The sequence below is a fragment of the Ictidomys tridecemlineatus genome, chromosome 2 (assembly GCF_052094955.1).
Source record: "Ictidomys tridecemlineatus isolate mIctTri1 chromosome 2, mIctTri1.hap1, whole genome shotgun sequence".
Lineage (NCBI taxonomy): Eukaryota > Metazoa > Chordata > Mammalia > Rodentia > Sciuridae > Ictidomys > Ictidomys tridecemlineatus.
This window is the reverse complement of record NC_135478.1, coordinates 196,834,996-196,856,205: the sequence shown is the minus strand read 5'-3', so window position 1 is coordinate 196,856,205 and position 21,210 is coordinate 196,834,996. Positions and strand designations below refer to the sequence as shown.

Here is a 21,210-nt window from a genome sequence, read left to right as displayed (position 1 = left end):
AATGTTCCAGGACCCTTGATTTCTTCCTCTTCATTCTGCCTCAGGCTCTCAAAACCAACCCTTCACTGCAACCTATTTAGAGTTGCTCTCCATTTATAAAACTTCCAGTAACTACTCAGTACAGAGTCTCCTCTTCTAGATAATGCACAATACCTTCTGACTCTTCTGTACATGGCTCTGAATATACAGGTGTACCCTTTAGCCCTACCCTGTATGGAAGCAGAACATGCCAGCCCCAAATATGCCACTTTTGCATGTTGATTTATTTTGAGGCAACTGAGAAGAAGCAGATACAGAAAAAGCTATCTGCCCTTTCTCCATTTGCCTAAAAGCAGGACCTAAATTTATAAAGATGTCCTTCTTTCTCTATCAGGAAGGACAAAGTTAATCACCGAAGACCACCCTAGATTCTTATCCCAGAGTTGGCACCCAGAGGACTCCACATAACTGGCTCTTATCTTCCACTCGCTCCCCCATATATTCACCTTCCCACAATTTGCTACCCTGGAAACTCGAAATCCTTTTTGTCTTGTCACTTTTTTACAAATTTATGGTCCTTTTGTTAGGAATTCTATACAAGCTCCCAGTGCTAACATCCCTTTGAGTTATTCATCACTGAATGCCCCTATGTGTTGTGTGCTGCACATGTTAATAAACTTCTGTTTGTTTTCCTCTTGTTAATCTGTCTTTTGTCAGTCAAATTTACAGAGCTCCAGACTAGAGCTTAAGAGGGTAGAGGAAAAAGAAAAATGTTCCTCCCTGCCACTATTTTATACCATTTCCCAGTTCACATACATAAACATCACAGCCCTGATAAGAGATATTGAACAATGCCATTGGTTCTTTTTCTTTATATCTTCCTTTTATTCTCTATTTTCTCTTCTTTTATTTCAGTAGCATAGAGAAGGCACTGAATAAATTCACAGACTGTTAGAGTCTTCCTATTACACTCCCTTCAGGCCAAACTTAATAAGGATGTGCAAAGAAAGAAAAAAAAGACAATTTTGGAGTACTCAACTCCTCTAGGCTTTAAGGTCATAGTTTTTAGAATAAAAAAGATCAGCCCTAACATAACCTTCCAACTGTAAGAGGGGGACTTAAGCACTCATATTTAACTGGCAAAATAAACACCGATTCATTGCTAGTGGCTGCCTCTGGAGAGGAGGGTAAAAAAAACGATCTCTGGCGAGTAAACAAATGGAAACACTGGTCACTTCTGGGGGCAGGGTGTGCACTCAGGTGTTTATTATATTATACATATTAAACCTAAAAACACAAGCCTGCCTGTGGGTGTGAACATTTCTATTCCTGCCACGTTGGCCTCCCTTAGTGGGGAAGGATGGTCCCAGTTCCAAGCAGGGGCTCACCATAGCAAAGGGCACAAAAGAGGTGTCTGGGGCATGTGGGGGCTGACACCTGGAGTCCAGGACTGCTCCATGCAGCTGGACAAGCAGATCTGTTATCATCATGCTCTTTCAGCCTTCACGCTGATCTTTAATAGGAGGAAACCAGACTTTGCCACATCCGTAGAATATGAATGCATGAGCTAATGAGGATCGCTGACCACGCCACACACCATTCCAAAAGGTCTTTTGGTTTCTGATTTCCAAACGTTTTCCTCCTAATTCATTACCCAGAATCTTTTATATATCACAGACAAACTGTTCAACTCTGAGCTCATGTCTGCTCTGGATGAATGCTAATTATCTTGTGCATTAGCCCTTGTGTTCAGATTCAGCCTTGTCCTAGCCTTGCAGGTCAAATTTCTCCCATTTGGGTGTGAGGATTCTGCTACTGCCAAATGGCTCCACAGCCAGCACCTTCAAGGTGTCCGGCTTCTCAGGAGTCCTTCTTGGTGGACTCTTCCCAGGGGAGAGCACTTCTTTGCCAGGACTCTCAGCACTTAAATCCAAGTACTCAAAAGAAGGTTCTTTACTTGTATTTCAAGGTTGCAAGACCCTCAGGAACACCTTAAGCTTGGGTTGCACCTCCCAGATTCACTGCAGCTTTCTTTCATGGAGGTGGAATGCAGGATTTTATTCTGTTAAACCCCTCTCACACATTAGTATAATGCCCTCTAGTATGACATTGCCCAGTACAAGTTTGAACTGCTGTAATCATATACTTTTTTAAAAAAGAACATTTTGGTAATAATCCCTTGTTTTACAGGTAAGAAAACAGACCTCAATAGAAGAGATGATTCAGTCAGATGTCAGGCAGCTATCAGTTTTCACTTCTAGAATTTCATTCATTGTGAGATAACAGGATAAACTTAACAGTCTTTGAAAAAGACCACACATATTTAATAGATGCATCCTAATTTCAGAAGTAAAATAGGAAGAATATAGTCTTTGGAGCTGAGGGAATTAAGTATTTAGTGTCATTATTGAGACTACAAAATTTTCCAGGTATAGAAGCGTCTCAGATTCTAAGGGTAATAAATCTATTCTCAGTGATTTATGATGCTTAGCCAGAATCTCTACATAATAAGAGTTAGTTGTTATGTAGGGTATTATCAAGAATTTGCATTTTTTGATCACAATGAAAATATTAAATTTATTTTATAAATAAGTAAATTATCATATTAACCAATATAACCATACCTATATATATATGACTAACTTAAGGCCATTTTTAAATAATTAATTTGGTCTAATTTCTGGAAATCCATTTTATTTAATTGGGTTTAATTTCTGGAAATCCATTTTACTTTTGGTCATTGGACAAATTAAGCTAACCAGTAGGCCTGGCCCCGTGTTTTTTAAGGTTTTCAATAGCATTGATTATGGCTTCTGAATAGGCTTCTTCATTTAGTAGTCAGTATAATATGATTGAGCATTCTACACAATTTTATTTGCATAGAACATTCAAAGAAAATATAGATGCACTCAGACTTTATACTATTTCTCCTGTCACAGAGGCTTAGTACCAAGCTAAAATATATGCCATTGTGTTTTATATAGGTTTTTAAGGAAAATTCAACCAAAATGAAATTGTGTGTAAGTGAAATAATTTGATGATGCTGTTTTTAAAAGAAGAAACACATAAATAAAATGATACTATTAACAGGTATTAAATAAGCTGGAAAGGATGTAGAAAATAAAGCAAAGACACAAATTATGGCCATATGATATGATTAATGTGGATGAGAAATGAAGCAGTTCTGATTTAAAGTAACAGAGGCAAGGAGGAGGGGAGGGTGAGCAGTGGTGAGCAGAGAGAGGGATGATAGGAACTTTCGGAAGGAGACAGTAGTGCGGGGAGGACAGGCTTACTACCCCGTCCCCAGTCTTCTTATGGATACTTGGCAGGTTGGTGGGAAGGAGAGAAAAGGACATCTGGAGAAGCAGCACTGTGAATATATTCCACCATACATGTCTGTGGAATCCCTGGGCACAAGCCAAAAAGTGTGACCATGAGGCCAAGAAAAAGGCCTGGACTAGGGAAGCAAATGTGCCAGTTGTCGACATGTACAACATGGGAACTCAGAACGAGAACATGGAAGAAGAGGAGAAGCAGCCTGAGGACAGAGATCAGAAAAATTAAGACTCTGATGTTTCAGGGGTAGGCAGACAAAGATGACCCCCCAACAGTGATTGACACAGAGTGCTCAGAGGGGTGGCAGGAGAACAAGAGAGGGCTCTCACAGTCAAGGAAAACAGGTTCAGCGAAACAGTGGCCACGGGTTTACGTGCAGAAGAGCAGTCCAGTAAGGATCTGGAAATTCAGGAGGTCACTGGTGGCCTTTCTAGCAGATTTTCAGTGGCATAGTAGAGGCAGTAGCCTGACTTCAGAGGGTTTCCTGAGTGAATGGGAAGTCAAAAAGCTTTGAATGAATGACACTGAGGGGGAGTGGTTGGTTGGGTGGGACTGTGAGGTAGAGAAAGACAGGGAGAGGGGAGAGAGAAATGGAAGATGGAGGGAGGGGAGGGAGCAAAGAACAGGAGAGAAAGAGAGACAAAGAGACAGCAACGACTGGCCTGAGGAATAATTTTATTATACAACCATAGAAAGAGGTAGGATATTAGCAAGAGGGATGTGTAAATTAAGAGAGGTTTGGGGTATCTTTTAGATGGGTGAGTCTGAAGTCTCTTTACTGACTTTAGGGAAGAAGTCTGAAATATTAGTAGGAAATGGCACACCATTGGAGCAAAGTTCTGACCTTACAAGAGGTAGAAGGGAAAAGGCTTCAGGGCACAGGTAGACAATTAAAAGGTATCACATCAGAGTTGAGGATGGAGCCCAAAGTCAGATTTGGGAAGGAAAAGACATTCAATTCCAACATCATGTCTAAATTTGCTCAGTGCTTCCATTCTTTAAAAAAAAAGTCCAGTGGAGTCTGGTCTCAGAAGTGGCTTTACTTAAATGGATCTTGACATGGAGTAAGAAACAATAATAATTGTAGGGAAAAGAAGGTATGAGATGGGAGAGATGGTGAGAGTGAAATGGAAATGGAGATGTTGGACTAAAATAAAACAGAAGTCATACCAAGACGGCGAGACAGCCAGCAGTCAGCCACTAGGCTAATTTTCTGTAATATATGTTGGTACAGAATGTACATTTTCTTCATGGAAATGAGGAGCCTGCATGCTAGACTGAAGACTGGCAGGAAGAATCAGGATGCTCTCAGAACAAGGAGACTAACAACGCCCTCTTATTCCTCCACTGTGCCTCCTCCTGCTGAGCTAACCAGAGGGACCTCCCACGCCAGCTTGGCTGTGTCAATCACTGGGTTGCTGTGGAATCACTCTGCACAGGAATGCCACAGTCTCCTTTCTACCGAGAGAAAAAAGTCTTGCTGCCAGTTATCTAAGTTACTTGCAGTCAAGGAATAATTTTTCATAATAACAGAAAAAGAAACTTTTAGAAAGGGCATATAGGGTTTCTTTCTACTTCTTCAAGAAGAAAAAATACCTAAGGTATTATTATAAGAAACCAACTCCTACAAATAAACTGACACTGACATTGTTTATTAATACTTTCAGAATGACAAAAAGTGACTTCATGCAGGAAATTAATATGCTTATGGGCTTAATGGACCATTACTGGATATGATCAGTTGGCCTAATAAAATGAAGTTCACTTGATTTTATTGCCCTATTCCTATTTACATCTTGGAAATCTTAACCCAACTGGACCAGAAAGAATAAATGAACATGAAAGTGTTAACATTATTACTACCATAAAATAAGGATCTTTTTATTATAGTATAATCTTTTTATTACAGTATAATTGTTGTCCTTCATTGGAAAAAAATCTTCAGATTTCTCTTTTAACTCAACAACTGGTGTGGCATTTATTTGGTCATAAGCATTTATTCAGCATCTACTGTGTGTAAAACAAAGCACTATTTTAGATAAGTATGACACAAAGTTTAGACAAAGATCATGTCCTTAAAAAATTTAAATGCACTAGGAAAGTTAAGACACACACATAAATAATTATTAACAATATAAACACAATAGATTCCAGAAGAAAACATAAATTGCTCAGAGATTTCAGGAGAGATACAGTTCTAATGGACGTACATATTTAGCTTCCTGAAACTGGCCTGTGAGTGAAATAGAGCTGCGGGTTGCTTAATGTCACAAATTTTAGTAGGAAGAGATCTTTCTGCATTCCATATATCCCAACATACCTGTTCTCAGATACTTAGAGCACATGTAAATCAGGATCAAATCTCATTCCACAGTTAAATAGAATGCTTAAAATGCTGGTCCTTCTTTGAGGCAGAAATTACAGACTTAGATTGCACACTGAAGTGTAAATAACTGATGTCAGATTTTCCCCTAAGAACAGATTTTCAAAAGAAATGGAAGAAGAAAAGACAGAATGAAAGACTGAAAGAAGCTAGGTATCTGAAGGAAGCAATAAAAACCACAGAGAAAGGAAAAAGCAACACAAAAAACTTCTGAGATTATTTACTGGTTTTCCATTATTCCCTAGAGTAAGCTAGGAAACAACCTGAACCGGTAGATATTAAACAAAGATAGCTTCATAGGCACAGAAATATAAATGTTTTCATATTTATATTTATATTAATAGGAAGAGGAGTGAATATATATATATATTATATTTATATGTAGGCAGACTACAGATAAATGGATATCTCAGATTTAAAGATGAAAATAATGCATACATGTTTGCTCATATTAGAATATCTATTAAGAAACTAATTGCTCAAAAATTCACAATTGACTTGGTGTTTCTGCAGAGAGAACCAGTGTGAGAAGGTCTAGCAACAAGAAGGGCTATCCAAGAAGCTCAGGTGCATTGTGAGCTCCCACTACCTCAATCAAAGGCCTCCTAGAGACCTGGCCAATGCTCAGTTTCCCTCCTTGCAGCAATTGGTTTTATAAATCCAAACTATTCTGGATTTTCTCTTCTTGTTCCTTCCCCTCCCCAGTTATTAGAATGCTTCATCTGCTATGATCTGTTAATGTCACTTGACTCTCAGAGTCATCAAAGTCCTGCAACATGACACCAGAGACATATCGCCTTAATGTTCCTCATTCCATAACAGAACGTTCTTGAATGTTCCTCAGGCACTTTAGATGGTAAAAACTACACTTATTTTATAAATTTAAAAGCCCTTTCCTATAATCTCCATATTTCAATCTAGCCTATCTCCAATCCAGGCTCCCAACTGTCATACCAAAACCCATCCCTCTCCCTAACCCTCAATTGCTTAATTCTGCTAATTCTGCTAGGAAAGGCTTTCCTACCTGTGCCTCTGTTTTATTCCTACTACCCCTGCCTCAATTTAGGGCCTTGCTATCTCTTGCCCAGACAATCAGACCTCACATCTGGTTTCTTCACTCCTCTTCCTAGTTACCTGTCACACTACAACCAGGGTTATTCTTTTTGTGAACAAATATGACCACAGGACCCTTACTTTACAAATTCCTCTGCTGTCTCCAGGCTAGCTGGCCTACAGATGAAGTTCAAGCTTCTTGGGTTGGCACATAAAGTCATTTATGATTAGTCCTCAAATGACCTGTCCAGCTTTAACTCTCATCATTCTTCCATACACACCCTAGGCTACAGTTAGACTGAACTTGTCCCCTTTTCTGGAAATGCCATGCCCCTGTGGATACAGCCTGTGCCTAGATATTCCCTGTGCTGGGAATACTCTTCCCTCTTTACTTTTCCTTTGAAAAACTCTTAGTTATTGTCAACTCTGGGGTCAGTGTCACATCCTCTGTGAAACCTTCAGTTATGGACTAATTATGCTGCATCCCTCCAAAATTCATATATTGAAACCTAAACCCCAGTTTTCAGAACTGTGAGAAATAAATGTTGTTTAAGCCACCCAGTTCATGATATTTTTACCCTCAGCCCAAGCCAACTAAGGCATTTTCCACTATTCTCCCTGAGATTAAATGCACCATCTCTCATGCTTCATCCATAGCTCTGAGAAAACTCTTAAAGCATCAGTGCATCTTGTATTTATCTATCTCTCTGCTGGACTGTGACCTTCTCTCAGGCAGAAACCCTGTGTTAAGAGTTATCTCCTTGGATAACCTAGCATAGCAGTAAATGATCAATATGTGCTACTGAAATTCATCAGTATTTATACAGAAGAAATGTGATTCAATGATGATGAGGAGGGTTCAGTTTAAACATTACTTGCCAGATGAATCCTGAAGATGAATCCTGAGCTTAATCTTTTTAAGGAAGACATTGGGAAGCATATAAATACCTATTGGAAAATTGATTGTTTACATGGGTTGACAAGAGGGACAAAGTGATAAGTCACACAAGAAGGCAAGGTCCCAGCAGCGGATAGTACTCAGGAGGAGATAGACTGTGTATATTATTGTCTATGATTTATTTAAAATGCTCAGTATAGACCACGGCCAGCAAATCTCTCTGAGCCAAGTCTTAGTCTCTATCTGTTTTTATAAAAGTTTTTGTTTTGTTTTGTTTTGGTGCTGGGGATTGAATCCAAAGCCTCATGCATGCTGAACCACACTCTGCCGCTGAACCACACCACAAAGCCTATCTTTGTGATAAGTTTTATCAGGACACAGTTATGCTCATTTATTAAAGTATTATCTATGATTACTTTTGTACTTCCAAGACTTCTAATTAGAATAGAAATGAAATGACCTTCAAGCCAACAGTGTTCAATATATGACCCTTTATGAAAAGCAAAGTGTGCTGACCCTGGAATAGACCACATGGTATAAAAGTGTGTGTTGATTTCAAAACAATCCAGGGGCAGTTTGTGGCCCTAATTGGCATTAATCATCTTGAAGTCAGTGTTTATGGGACTTCAAAATATGTTGCAGGCCTTTCTGTTCTTTTTGGAACAGGGTATAAAAATTAGTGAGACTTATAGTCTGTGCCCGTAAGATTTGTATCCTAGGCTGAATGCCCTTGGGTCCTATTACTGATCTAATGTTCCTTGAGGCCTCAGTTTAAGTAGAAGGTGATGTTAGAATTTTTTTTTTAATGCTAGGGAATGAACCCAGGAGTGTTTAATCACTGAGTCATATCCCCAGCCTTTCTTAATCCTTATTTTGTGTTTTGAGACAGGATCTCCCTTAGTTTCAGAGGCGGGCTTTAACTTGTGACCAAAGTCACTGGAATCAGAAGCAAGCACAGCCACACCCAACTAGTTTACTCTTGTTCATGATGCTCTTTCATTTCAATGAAGTCTTTATAAAAGAATAACACAGGGGCTGGGGTTGTGGCTAAGTGGTAGAGAGCTTGCCTGGCACGTGTGAGGCACTCAGTTCAATCCTCAACACCACATAAAAATAAAACAAGTATATAAAGGATAACACAGTAGTGCATGCTTGTAATCCCAGCAACTTGGTTGGGTGAGACAGGAGGATTGCAGGTTCAGGGCCAGCCTCAATAATTTAGTGAGGCCCTAAGCAACTTAGGAAGACCCTGTCTGAAAATTTTATAAAAGGGGCCTGGGTACTGGGGTACATGTAGCTCTGTGGTAAAATACCCATGAGTTAAATCTCTAGTACCAAAAAATAATAAAATAAAATAAAATAAAATAAAGAGAAAGAGAGAGAGAGAGAGAGAGAGAGAGAGAGAGAGAGAGAGAGAGAGAGAGAGAAATATAACACAGGGACTTCATCAAACTTAAAGAACAGAGATGTCCGTATATGTAGCAGACAACAGTCTAGACTTGCTTTAGTCATAATTTGGTGAAGAAGAGACTGTAGGAGTTGCTTACTAGTTTGCACCTAAAATAACCTACTAACTGCTCATGGTATGATTGGCTTAAATCCGTTTCCAGAAGCTTGCTATAAGGACAGTCACATTTACCTCAAAATTCATTCAGGAGCTAGTTATTTTCATGCCCTATGACCAGGAAGCCCTGGTCATATATGTGTACCTCCCTTCCATCCCCACTTTGAGCATAGAGCTGGTAGCTCAGTAAGCAAGAATGTGGCATGGAACATGGGAGAGTGACCAGTTGGACATGCGCAAAACTTGAAAGGACACAAAGCAGGGAGTGGAAGCACAGATGAAAGAAGAAGAGTTGTGGCCCTGGTATAAACAAATCTGCAAATAGTGTATTATTAACCTGTTCTATTGCACGTGATTGCTTTGGTAGTGACAGGTGTGATATAAAAATATTGTAATATTTAGTGGGTAATTACTTATCAAATATGGAATTTTAAAAAATCTCATATTCTTGTTTATAAGTCCTAGAGCTCTTTCAGAACTGGAAATCTTGGGTCAAGAGCAAAGCACATGAAAATATCCATATCCCAGATGATTCTGACGGCTTAGAGCAAGAAGGTCTTTGATACAAAATAGAATACACCATTTTAAGCTCAAAAAGTAAGCAAAACAGTTACTTACTGACTCAGAAATTTCTTCTGGGGGCTCTGGAGTAGATACGCCAAGTTCTTCCCCCAACACTCCAAATTCAGGTTGAGATGATGAGGAGCCAAAAACTTTAGCTAAATAGGAAGGAAAATCCTCACAAATTTTTGTAGACAACTTTTGCTTCAGGGTGTCTTTTAAAAGAAAGGGAGAAAGTAGGAGCAATGAAACATTACTTAAAACCCATTTAAAGCAATCAGCACTTTCCTTAAAATAAGTAATTCCCCATTCTTTGAAATCAACTGCTAAAGTGAACTGATTTAGTTCATTTTTTTCATTATGTATAAGAGGTTATCTAAAATAACTTTATTTAATTTCATAATACACCCCAGCACAAAGAGGCAAAAGAGGAACTTAAATGCTTACTTATCTAAAGTGTCAGTTAGCTGTGAATGTAAACCTAACTCTATGTAAAGGGTTAGCTTTGTCCACATTAAGTTATATAGGCACTTAGTTTGGTTTTAGGGAGAGTAAAAAGCTAATGCAAAAGAAGTATATTCCTCACTGCCTGTAGCAAAGTAAAAACTCCTCCAGATGAGATGATAAAGCTCTTAGGTTATTAAAATAGAATTTTTTTTTCCTGAAACAAGAATTACTTCTGGCCATTCTGATACATGAACAGCCCAGTGAAATTGAATGCATAAGACCCACAAGTCACCAAGGTTAAGGTCAGGAAGCTTGGAGAAGGAAGGAATAGAAAACATAAGCTTTCTGAGCATGGTATGCTACCCTTAGGACTGGTGGTGCTGGCACTAAGGCATGGGTAGGGCATGAGGCATGGGTAGGGCATGAGGCATGGGCAGGGCATGAGGCCTGGACAGTTGGTGCCCGGCCATGTCAGGCCCCACTCCCAAGTAGATGGTGGAGGAAAGATAACGACAAACTGAAGCCTGCAAATGCATTAAGCATAATTTTACATCACAAGCTTTCCAGGTCTGGGCCCTGCCAGCATCAGTCATCAGTTTCCAAAGAACTGGAATATATTTCATTGTAAAGTGATACAATTTAAACAGAGATGAGTCAGGATATTAGGCAGTTACATTAGTAAGTATCAGTTCATGTGAAAGGGTAAATTCAGCATAGGGAAGCCCATCAGATTAGCATTAGTATGATGCATATCCAAAAGGCCATTCTCCAAGATAAATTCCTGATATCAGCACATTTTCATAAAACCACAGAGCAGAACAAGCTCTCTAACTAATCCCAATTACTTGTGTTTCCCATCTCTTTAGCTAACTATAACATTATCATTTGACGAGCATCTTTAACTACATTCTTTTTTGTCCATGGTTATATCCTGCCTTGTTCCATCCTTACTCTAATTAGGTAACTTTCTGAACATTAACCAGTCTTAACAATATCACCAAGTCCTAGTCTTTCTTTTCATTCCTGTCCATTGACCATGGATACTTCAGTTAAACAACTCCAAGGTCAACTCAACCCTTACTACGCATGAATAAAGACGTGGTATTGTACCCTCCAAACTGGAGGATACTAAAATTTTTTTTGAACATTGATAGTTTATGAGTTACAATTTAATGTTGGCATAAGCTTCATTAATCTCCTGATTTTCATTTTCAGTAATAATCTAGTGACACGATATTTAAAAGAATAATGCAATTTCCTTTCTCCTGGGGCACCCAGCCTTACCTAGCAGGGTCAAGAAGTCATCAAAGTGATATACATGCTGTGGATCAGTAGCAATTAGATTCATTTCTTTAAGGAACATGTCAAAGTTGGGGTCACTTTTCTTCACCACCCCAATCACAAATATCTCCACACCAGTGTCTTTGGCTTCTTTCACCACTTCTGTCAGATTCTTTTTATCTCGAGAGTCTGTCTGTCCATCCGTGATGACCAAGGCCACCTTCTTGATGCCTGGCCTGGCACTCTTGAACATGTCATTGGCAGCCTGCAGGGCAGTGGCCGTATAGGTACCTTCCCCCAGATACTGCATGTTGTCTACAGCCAACTTGAAATCATCCTTGCTGGAGAACTGCCTCAAATCAGCCACTATTTCCACCTTATGACTATAGTTGATTATGCCTATGCGGGCTGTGGCCAGGTCCACAGAAATGCGGTCAGCCAGAGACTTCACAAAATTTTGGATGATCTGGAAGTTGTTTAGCCCCACACTCTCTGAACTGTCAATCACAAACACCAACTCCAGGGGAGTCTCTTTGCATTTGCGACCACAACCTAAAAGACAAATGTTGAGACCAAAAAAAAAAAAAAAACTTCAGGAATTAAACCAAACCATCACTGATTAGCACCACATTAGGAGAAGAGGGGAAAGAATTAACTTAGGACATGAACTATTATTTTCCTTTCCTGTGACTGGGAATAGCTGACATCTGTCTCCCTCCAGGCTTCTATACTTGACTCAGATTCCATAACAAATAATAAACACCTATGTGTTCATTTCTTAAATTAAAATATATTTTTTTAAAAGCTAGCATGCCCAGTGTGTGCCTTCCCAATTTTATTACTCTTCCTCTAAGAGGTAACTACTGTCCAAAATCTGTTCTTCATCATTTCAACATCTGTTCTTAATCTACATCTGAAAGCTTCAACCCTTACATGAAACTGGAGATTTGCTCTCTGGCATGGAGGAAGTATTGGGATGAGAATTTTTAATTGTGTGTGGGGGGAAGGATTGAGGTCTTAAACTGTACATAAGAGTAGCTGCCCATAACTACTCTATGTATATCTAATCACCCACAATGAGGACTGTAGTGGCTTCCACGTTATCAAAGAGACCGTTAGCCCATCTATGCTGTGAAACTGTTTGAGAGGAGGGATTCCAGAGAGCACTGGTCAATAAACAGCATTTGTTTAAGTCAATAAACAATCATTCAAAGCAATTCTAAGAGTTCCCAGAGGATAAAAATTATCAGAGTTTTCTTTCTTTTACATATTTATATCTCCTGTTGCTCACCAACCAACCATAGAAAGTCATCAGGAAACTGGTGTTATTTTCACAGGGCTTTTAGTACCCAGAACCCATGTCCATATTGGTCTGTCATCATAGAGTTTCAGGCTGGCTCTTAGGTCCAGATGCTTTTTAGGGGACAAGCCAGTTCTGGGATTCCCTGTATGGAAAGACAGTGATGTCCCTGCCTTCGACCACTTTAAGCACAAGAGTCTCTCTCATCTTTATTTCATTATTATTATTATTATTATTTGCCTTTGGCTGATCTCTTTCCTTCAGTTCCCCTTTCTGACACCTATTCTAAGTCTAAAGTGGTCCATCATAGATTCATTTAGATACCACTGTGAAGCAAAACGAACGACTGAATGTCCTTCTGCCTTTGAGATCAAAGATAGCCCTAGAAATCATGTTCAAAACTCAACTCAGACTTCTTGGCTTCAGGAAAAACACAGACATTAAACCACCAGCTAGACTGGACTTGTGTACCAGTTGGTTTTTGTAGTCATATTTCCTGTTTGTTTGTTTTTCCGTTCCCTAGTTCAGGTAAATGAATGTGCAGCCCAAGTTCACAGCTTCAACATAACACCACTGAGCTTACAAAAGACCAGGCTACCCACACACACTAAGTCAGGAACCTCAGGCTCCCTAACCACAGCAAAGACAACTTCCTTTGCTCAGTCAGGGTTCCCACAGCCTCGCTCACTGCTTCCTCTCAGTTTCTCTCTGACTTTGCACACCCCTCACTAGCCATATAATACACTTCCTCTGAGGGAACTCCTTACCACACCAACACAGACCATAGCGAGGATGGTACCTTAAATGGGTGGACTTTTTTCTTTGATAGTTAAATCTTACCACATATTTTAATAATGAGCTCAATAATATCTTCTCTCTGGGGAGAAAAAGGAAAATGTGTTAGCATTAAATGTATGACTATAGCATTTTTTTTCCCAGAGTCTTAAAAGTTGTCTTACTATAATCAGCAGTGAGCCATTTGATGTAATCCTTCCACTGCAGGAAATGAAATAGCACAGAGGTTTAAAAGTTGGGTATAATAGATCATAACTGAAATGAGGTTGAGTTGTGAAACTGAATCGCTCAGAGTTCTGGAGTTCAATTGCAATTTCAGCATTTATCAGCTTGTAACCTTGGCTATTAGGTGACCTAACAGTGTCTGCATCGCAGGGCTGTGGTGCAGATGGAATGAGGTAAATGCACATACAGCTCTTAGCCCGAGGTCTGTCCCCACTAAGCACTACCTACACAATAGCGAGGTGCAGACGTGCACGTTCAGTAATGTGACTAAAACCACTTAGTTGCTTAGTATGCTGAGAAACCAAGGCATGCTTCAGGGTCTAAAAGAATTCATTCTAGGATGAAGTCCTTTCTGTTTTTTTTCTGCACCAATCCTCAGTTTTGAAAGTCCCCACCTCAGTTTTCTACTACCCTCACTTTGGCTTTTCTAGGAAACATCCCTGTGTTTCTGAATGCCCCTTCCTTCATCCTGCAGTACGTCAGCTCCACAGAAGGGCCTGAGATCACATGGGTACCAGAAGTCAATTTGTGATGCCCTGCCCAGTGTGGCATATTTAAAGTGACTGAGATAAGACTACAGAAGACAGGAGACCACATTTGCCAAAGACATGAAGCTGAAAAGGAGGATTTACAGAAGCTTGGATTTCAATAGGAAGGAGCCAGTGGACCTAATCTAAGAAGATAAAATTTAACAGATTCAGGAGCAAAATTTTAAGGAATAAATCTATAATGACAGAATTGGGATACAGGTGACATATCTGGTAACATGTATATGGGAACTATTCAGTCATTTAAATCTAAGTTTTTAAATTGTAAACTGAGCAAAAAACAATGATTCCAAGTAACTGTGTAAGAAGACCCTCTAATACCATGCTGAGTTACATTACAAAATTATATAAAATGAAGAGGTTAACCCTGTTTTCTCAGAACTTGCTATACTTTTCCATGTTCAGAGAGACATTTAATAAATTTATAATTAGAATATATATGGGAAGGAACATGTATGAATTTATATTAAGTATAACTAGAAAGGGGAACCATAAATTTATATTTTCATGTTTAACTTTTTAATGCAGAGAAAATACTCTATATCAAATTTTATGATTATAGTTTTGCACTTGACCTTATAATTAATTTCTCATATTGTTAAATGTTCTAAAAAACTCCATCTCTAAAGTCAAATGTGTGATCACTTTTGGATGTATAGCTCTTTGATGAATGTTGCTAACTTATCCTTCACAAAAGTTACAGTAACTGACATCTCCAATAGCAATATATAAGGAACAAAAGGAGTTACACATTTTGAAGATGGGGAGTGAAAGCCTTCTGCAGCTAGAATAAAGCAGTCGGTGTTGAACTAAGATGCTGGCTGACCTAGTGGGTAAATGGTAGAGTTATATAAGAAAAGCTATTTTATTTTAGACATACAATCCTAGTTGTTATTATTTCTAATCACTGCAATTTGGTAGACCAAAACGTTTTATTGTTTTAAATTGATTTATTGGATTGCTAGTGAAGTCAAATTTTATTTCATATGCATGTTTCCAAGTTATATTCTTGAACACACAGTCTGTATTTTGTCCCTTTTCTTTAATTTTAAAGTTGGTCCTTTGTTGGCCTATAAGGGCACTGTGTTTTAATTCTTTTCAACATGTTTTTATGGCATGTATAATTGGCTGTATACATATCAACTTTTCCCTTTTCTATTAAGTGACTGGAACAGTTTATTCTTTCACTAAAGTCACTGAATAACTACTTTGGCTATTTGGTGCCAATAACAAAGGCATCAAATTTATTCTATAAAAGAGGTCACAGTCTAGTAGGCAGTAAACAAAAAGGCAAAGACTTCTATAAGTGCTCAGAGAGCCAGAGAACCACGAGGTCTACTTGGGTTGGGGCAGTGGTCCAGAGAGGCAGGCTCTGACTGATTTGGGGTGGATGGAGACAGAAGGCACATTCCAGGCAGAGGGAAGGGCACTCACACAAAGAACACTGCATTATGGTACTTGAGTAAGCTGGTGACTCCAGGTGTGTGGTAGGAAGAACAGAAATGTAGCAGTCAGGGAGCCTGGGTGTTATGTTGAAGGTGTGAACTTGAGCTGCACATTGAGTACAGGTGATCCCTAAGAGCAGAGGAGCTCTGGTCTCACTCCTGTTTAAGAAAGAAGATCACAGCAACTGGTGGAGAGGTTTGAAGTTCCTAACTAGTTCAGGCAAAGAAAATGATACCAGAAGGCAGTGGTAATAGTGATGGGTGGGGAAGACATGCCTGGAAGAACATTCCAGATGGAGCATGAAGGGAAATGGAGAGTAACTGAAAGAAGGGATGAGGGGAAGACGGTGTCAAAGAGAAGGCAAACATGGTGGAGCCTTGCTCTGAGGTAGGGAGGAGTGGAAGAGGGGCATGTTTGGGATTGTGAAAAGGATTGGTCCTGACTAATTATTTGGTGGACCTCCAGGACATCCAACTAGAGAAGTCCAGTAGCAGAAGGATGTAAGTTCTGGTGCAGTCCCCGCTGGAGACAGATTGAAGAAATAATGTTGTTCATTTAGTTGTTCAAACAGGGACCACAGTTAGATCGCCTGGAAGAGGGACTCTCAGCCATGCTTTTACCAATGTGACCAACCACCCCCATTTGACAAACATATTCTACGTTATAATTTTTTAAAACAATAATTTTTAATTTATCCTATGATTTTACTGTGCTGTTCAATTAGCCTTTTCAAACTGTACATCCCCCTGCCTTTCGTGGCTGTCCCTCTATAAGAGATTGAAGATGGAGAAGAGAAGACTGAAGGGTTGTCACTGGGAAATGCCAATATTGAAGGGACAGGTGGAGTAACAGAATCTTTTTACATAATTTGCTGAGAATTATCTAAAATATTTCACTCCATCAATAGTACTTTCCTCTTAAAAGCGTTTGTTAGTCTGGAAGGAATCTGTAATTGATAGCTTTTCGGGGGGATACATTTGTTCAGGAAGAGAATGAGGGTAGGGAAATGAGAGAGGCCTTCCAAGGGGAGCTTTCATGGGGGAGCAGCCTGGATTTGGCAGGGGACAGGCCAACTCTAGTTAAAAAGCCCTGCTTACTTGCTCACTAGGTGACTTTGGGTATATTGCTCAACCTTTCTGTCTGACTTAGTATGTCTTCATCAGAAGTACAGACAATACTACCTTCCACATGGAGCTGTCATGCACATTAAATATGGAGTGCCAATCAGCCTGCCTTTTTTTTTTTTAATATCCTTATCCTCACCAACCCTACACTGCAATAGGCCTTGGCCAGCATTCATGCAGTGAATCCAGTCCTTACTCCCAAACTTAACCCAGATTCTCTGAAAATACATGACCCTTTGCCACCTTTTAGGTGGGCCAAGGCATGTAGGCCAATGTTGTTGACTTTCCAAACTATGAGTCCTTTGGGGTGGGGTGGGTGGAGGAGGAACATTGCAGGCAGAAGGAGTGGCAGTCACGCAAATCACATTGCATTATGGTACTTCAGTAAATTTGTGACACAGGGTGTGTGGTAGGAAGAATAGGGTCAGGTGTATTTAGACTATGGCAAATGGTGGAGGTGGTGGTTATGCATAGAGTGGCCATGCCCTTTGGCCCCAAGGAATGCTCCGAAGAAGGAGTATAGCCCTCCAAAGCTTGAGCACCTAGGTGGTTGAGAAAAGCTGATACTGATGTTAAGGAGCCTAGCTCAGTGCCTGTCACCTGTTAGATTTTAACAATGTACATTCTCTTTCCCTTCACTCTTCCCATCCTGCTAGCCTCTTGTTCTAAAATCTTGAAAACCAATGTCAATAAAATGATGTCTCCATTACTAAGATCATTGCTTTATGGTTTAAAACCCTGCACTCAACAGATAAAGTTTGGAGCCTTTATCTATGGCTCCAAACATTTTGAGGCCGGAGGGCAAAAAAATAATCAATGTAAATAATAAATAATTGGGTCTGATGGGGAAGGTGGGGGCTGGTCAGTAAGAAAATCAAATGCTGCCCTTTCCCCATCCTCCTTTCAAAGCCCTTCCTCCTGCTCCTGCTCCAAACTGTTGCTAAGGTGACTTGCCCCAAGAATTGTTCCTCCCAGCAGGTAGTTTTGAGTTGTTAATTGATACTGCCTGGGCTGATTTTTTGGCCATCCCATGGGCATCTCCTGGCCTCCAGTTACTTAGGCAAGATGGCAAAATGAAGGAGCAAGATAAGGGGGAAGAGGGCAGGAGAACAAGGAAATCTAAGATGTATAAAAGGGACAGGACACTCCCACTTCTTTGGATACCAGCTATGGCCCCCTTCTTCCTGGGAGAAGTCTGTTTTATTCTTTAAACTTGCTTTCTACGCTTACCTCGGCATTTCTCTGGTGCTTAATCTTCACCTCTGGGAAACAGAACTCATCGTCACCGGTAACCAGTGGTATCAATATCACACATCACTGTGCGCTCTGGACTCCCCTAACTATTTCTGTCATAGCATTCATCACACTGTGGATAAACAGCCTTATGTCTTTGTTCCCACGGGGCTGTCAGCTCTTTGAGGACGGGGAGACAGACTCTTATTCTCTACTATTTCCCTAGTACCTCTCTATCTCAGAGCCTGACTCACTACACTCCCTTAAAATACCGGTGAAAGAAATAAATAAATGAGCAAATAAATGGATGAAGATTACATGGATGAAGTCCAATTCCTCATGCTGGGATAATATGGTGAAGTCCCACTGGTCATTTATGTACACTTTCCCCTGCTGCTTGTTTTGTGGGGAGGAAATTATTGTATATATAGCTGCTTCATCCACTGTAGGCATTTTTGGGGTCATAGGAAAAGAGGTTCCATGTGTGCCTCTCTGCTCTTGTTGTCAGCACCTGAACTCCCACACCCTCACACTTGGATTTTCCTGGCACAGAACATCAGCATCTCCAGACCATAACCTAGAGAAAAATCAATAAGAAGAAAAGGTCCCTTTTCCTCTTATACTCGAGGAGATGTAGTATCTTCAGATAAGATAAGAATGAATCAGAAAGGAAGAATTAGGATTAGCTACAGAAACTCTAGAACCTTCCCATCCATGTGTGTCTAAAGAGTCAGTTTTTTTTTTCTCTATTTTTAATGGTGTGTGGAAACGAGCAGGAAAATGTGGCTGCTTAACAAATATTTGTTGAAAGGTAAATCAATACATAAGCATAATACTGATTTTGTGTTGCTGTTTTCTTTGGAACACTTCTTAAAGAAACTAGTTCAGGAAAAAGAGCCCCCATTCTGAAATGAGAAGGATCAGATAAAATAAGAAATCATTTGGACATTCAGTTTCTTGTAAACAGCTCACTTCCTTGTTGCCAATAATAGCAGTGTGATCATTTCAACCAGGGCGTGTGAGGGGACTGGTCACACCTCCACCACAAGTTAGCCAAGGCTGCCTGGTGTAATTTCTCCTCCACGGTTGAATGCAATTACCTCATGCATCTAATTCAACACTGGGATGGTAGCAGTAACCATCATTTAAATACCAACTAGAATCCTGCATCCAAAGAATTTATAATTCTAAAGCTAAAACATGAATGCAATACTTTTGCAAGCACAAAACCCTCAATTACCCACTAGAGCAGATACTCACTGTAAGTCCTGCATCTCCTTTTGGTCCTTGTAATCCCTACATAGTGCAAGAAGAGTTAACAGTCAATATAGTTGGAACCCAGACATGAGTATAAAGTCACAACTTTTTAAATCGCATCTTGCCTGTTTTCCTGGAGATCCTGGGTCTCCAAGTTCACCCTTTTCACCTTTCTTTCCCACATCACCCTGTTCTCCATGCTCACCCTTTAAAAATATGATAAAAAGAGAAGTTTAAAATATAAGCATTAAAGTCAAATAGCAAAAACTCTGCAACTTGGTTTATTTGCAACTGGTATCTCTTCAAGACCTGGAGCTCTTGTTGATACAAATATATAATATGAAAAAAAAATTGAGAGCAATTTGTTTACACTCCCTCAACCGTAGTTATCCAATTTAAAATGAACCAGAGATATGGAGGGACCATGTGATCAACTCCACAACTTCAGGGAAGGCTATTGCATAATTGTCCAGATTCCTGAGTTATCTATTATCTCCTGTATGTGTGTTGTAAGGATTTATCCCTTCATTGGCTGGCTTTTAAGCAAGAAGGCAAGATTTTGTAAAATGAGCACATTTATAAGTAGAAAGGGCTATGCACAAGGTTTCAATTCCACATGGACATCTGAGAGTGTCAGGAAGAAGTGTGATGCATATGTGAGAGTTCATTTAAAGTCAAAGTTAAGCTATTGAGAGCTCAAGCCACAGCATGTCTCTAATATCCTGAAATACTTACCTTCTGACCTGGGAGGCCTTGGCCCCTGGTGCCCTTTGGCCCTGGAAAACCTTGAGGTCCTTGTTCTCCCTATACAGGATGTAAGAAAGAATGTTTCTATTAATTGTCCAGGATGACTCAGAATATTTGGACTTTGTTGACTTTCTCTGCTGTATAGTATCCCATTAAATAACAGGACTATAATTTATCCATTATCCTATGGATGAACATGAATTTCTAATATTTCTATATTAAAAATAGTGCTTCAATGAATATTTTTACATATCTTTGCACAATTGTACACTTCCCTAGGAGGAAACCTTTACATCAAAACAAATATACAGAATAGTACAAAATAAAATGAACACCAAGTAAGTACTTTCTGAAGTTGAACTGAAATACTCAGTGCTGAGGGCCATTGCCAAGTAGGAATGACGCATCGAAATTTCCTTGCCAGCATAACCCATGTTAAATGGACTTGCCTTGGACATTGCATGTGTCTTTGAGAAAGGTGACCCTGCTCAAGGACCAGGGTGGATCCAGGATTAGGGTGTATCCTGCAGGTTTTAGGAAGTATCCGGGTTTAAGACAATTTGGGTTTAGGGTATTCCCGGTTTAAGAAAATAGGGGTTTTAGGGAAATTGGAGGTTGAAGATTATTGGTGCTGGGATTAGGGTATTCCTGCTGCTTGTTCCCCTTGAGTTCTTGGGAGATTCAAATGGGATTTGGAAAAAAAGCCTCATGGAGTAGGTGAATTGGGCGGGCAGATTTTGGATTTCCCCAGAATGTGTTTGTAGAGGCCGGTGTGAGTTCCGGAATAAAGAATTGATGTTTGAATCTACAAAGCTGTGAGTGGCTCGTGATTCAGTGCCAAGCCGAGACATTGGCAACTCAGTTCTTCATGAGCCCAGCCCTAACATCTAACAGCAGATTTTCACAACTAGACTCTAAGGTTTTTTTTAATCCTCTGACATGTTGTGTTTCTAAATGGATTACAAATGTGGTGTTATACCTTTGCCTCCTCAATTCAACACAAGAGGACTTAAAACAAGTTTCCTACCAT

At 39.7% G+C, this 21,210-nt stretch overlaps 1 protein-coding gene across 5 annotated transcripts in view; it reads right to left on the bottom strand.

Annotated features, from left to right (window-relative positions):
* Positions 1-21,210, bottom strand: part of Col28a1 (collagen type XXVIII alpha 1 chain) — a 176,511-nt gene that overhangs the window by 22,074 nt on the left and 133,227 nt on the right. For all 5 annotated transcript variants that reach the window (XM_078040379.1, XM_021730704.3, XM_078040380.1 and 2 more), the window contains exons 28-33: positions 20,169-20,237; positions 19,559-19,639; positions 19,437-19,472; positions 13,646-13,682; positions 11,509-12,057; positions 9,835-9,992 (exon numbers count right to left, since the gene is read on the bottom strand). In XM_078040379.1, coding sequence (XP_077896505.1) covers positions 9,835-9,992; positions 11,509-12,057; positions 13,646-13,682; positions 19,437-19,472; positions 19,559-19,639; positions 20,169-20,237 — 930 coding nt within the window. The remainder of the gene's footprint in view (positions 1-9,834; positions 9,993-11,508; positions 12,058-13,645; positions 13,683-19,436; positions 19,473-19,558; positions 19,640-20,168; positions 20,238-21,210) is intronic.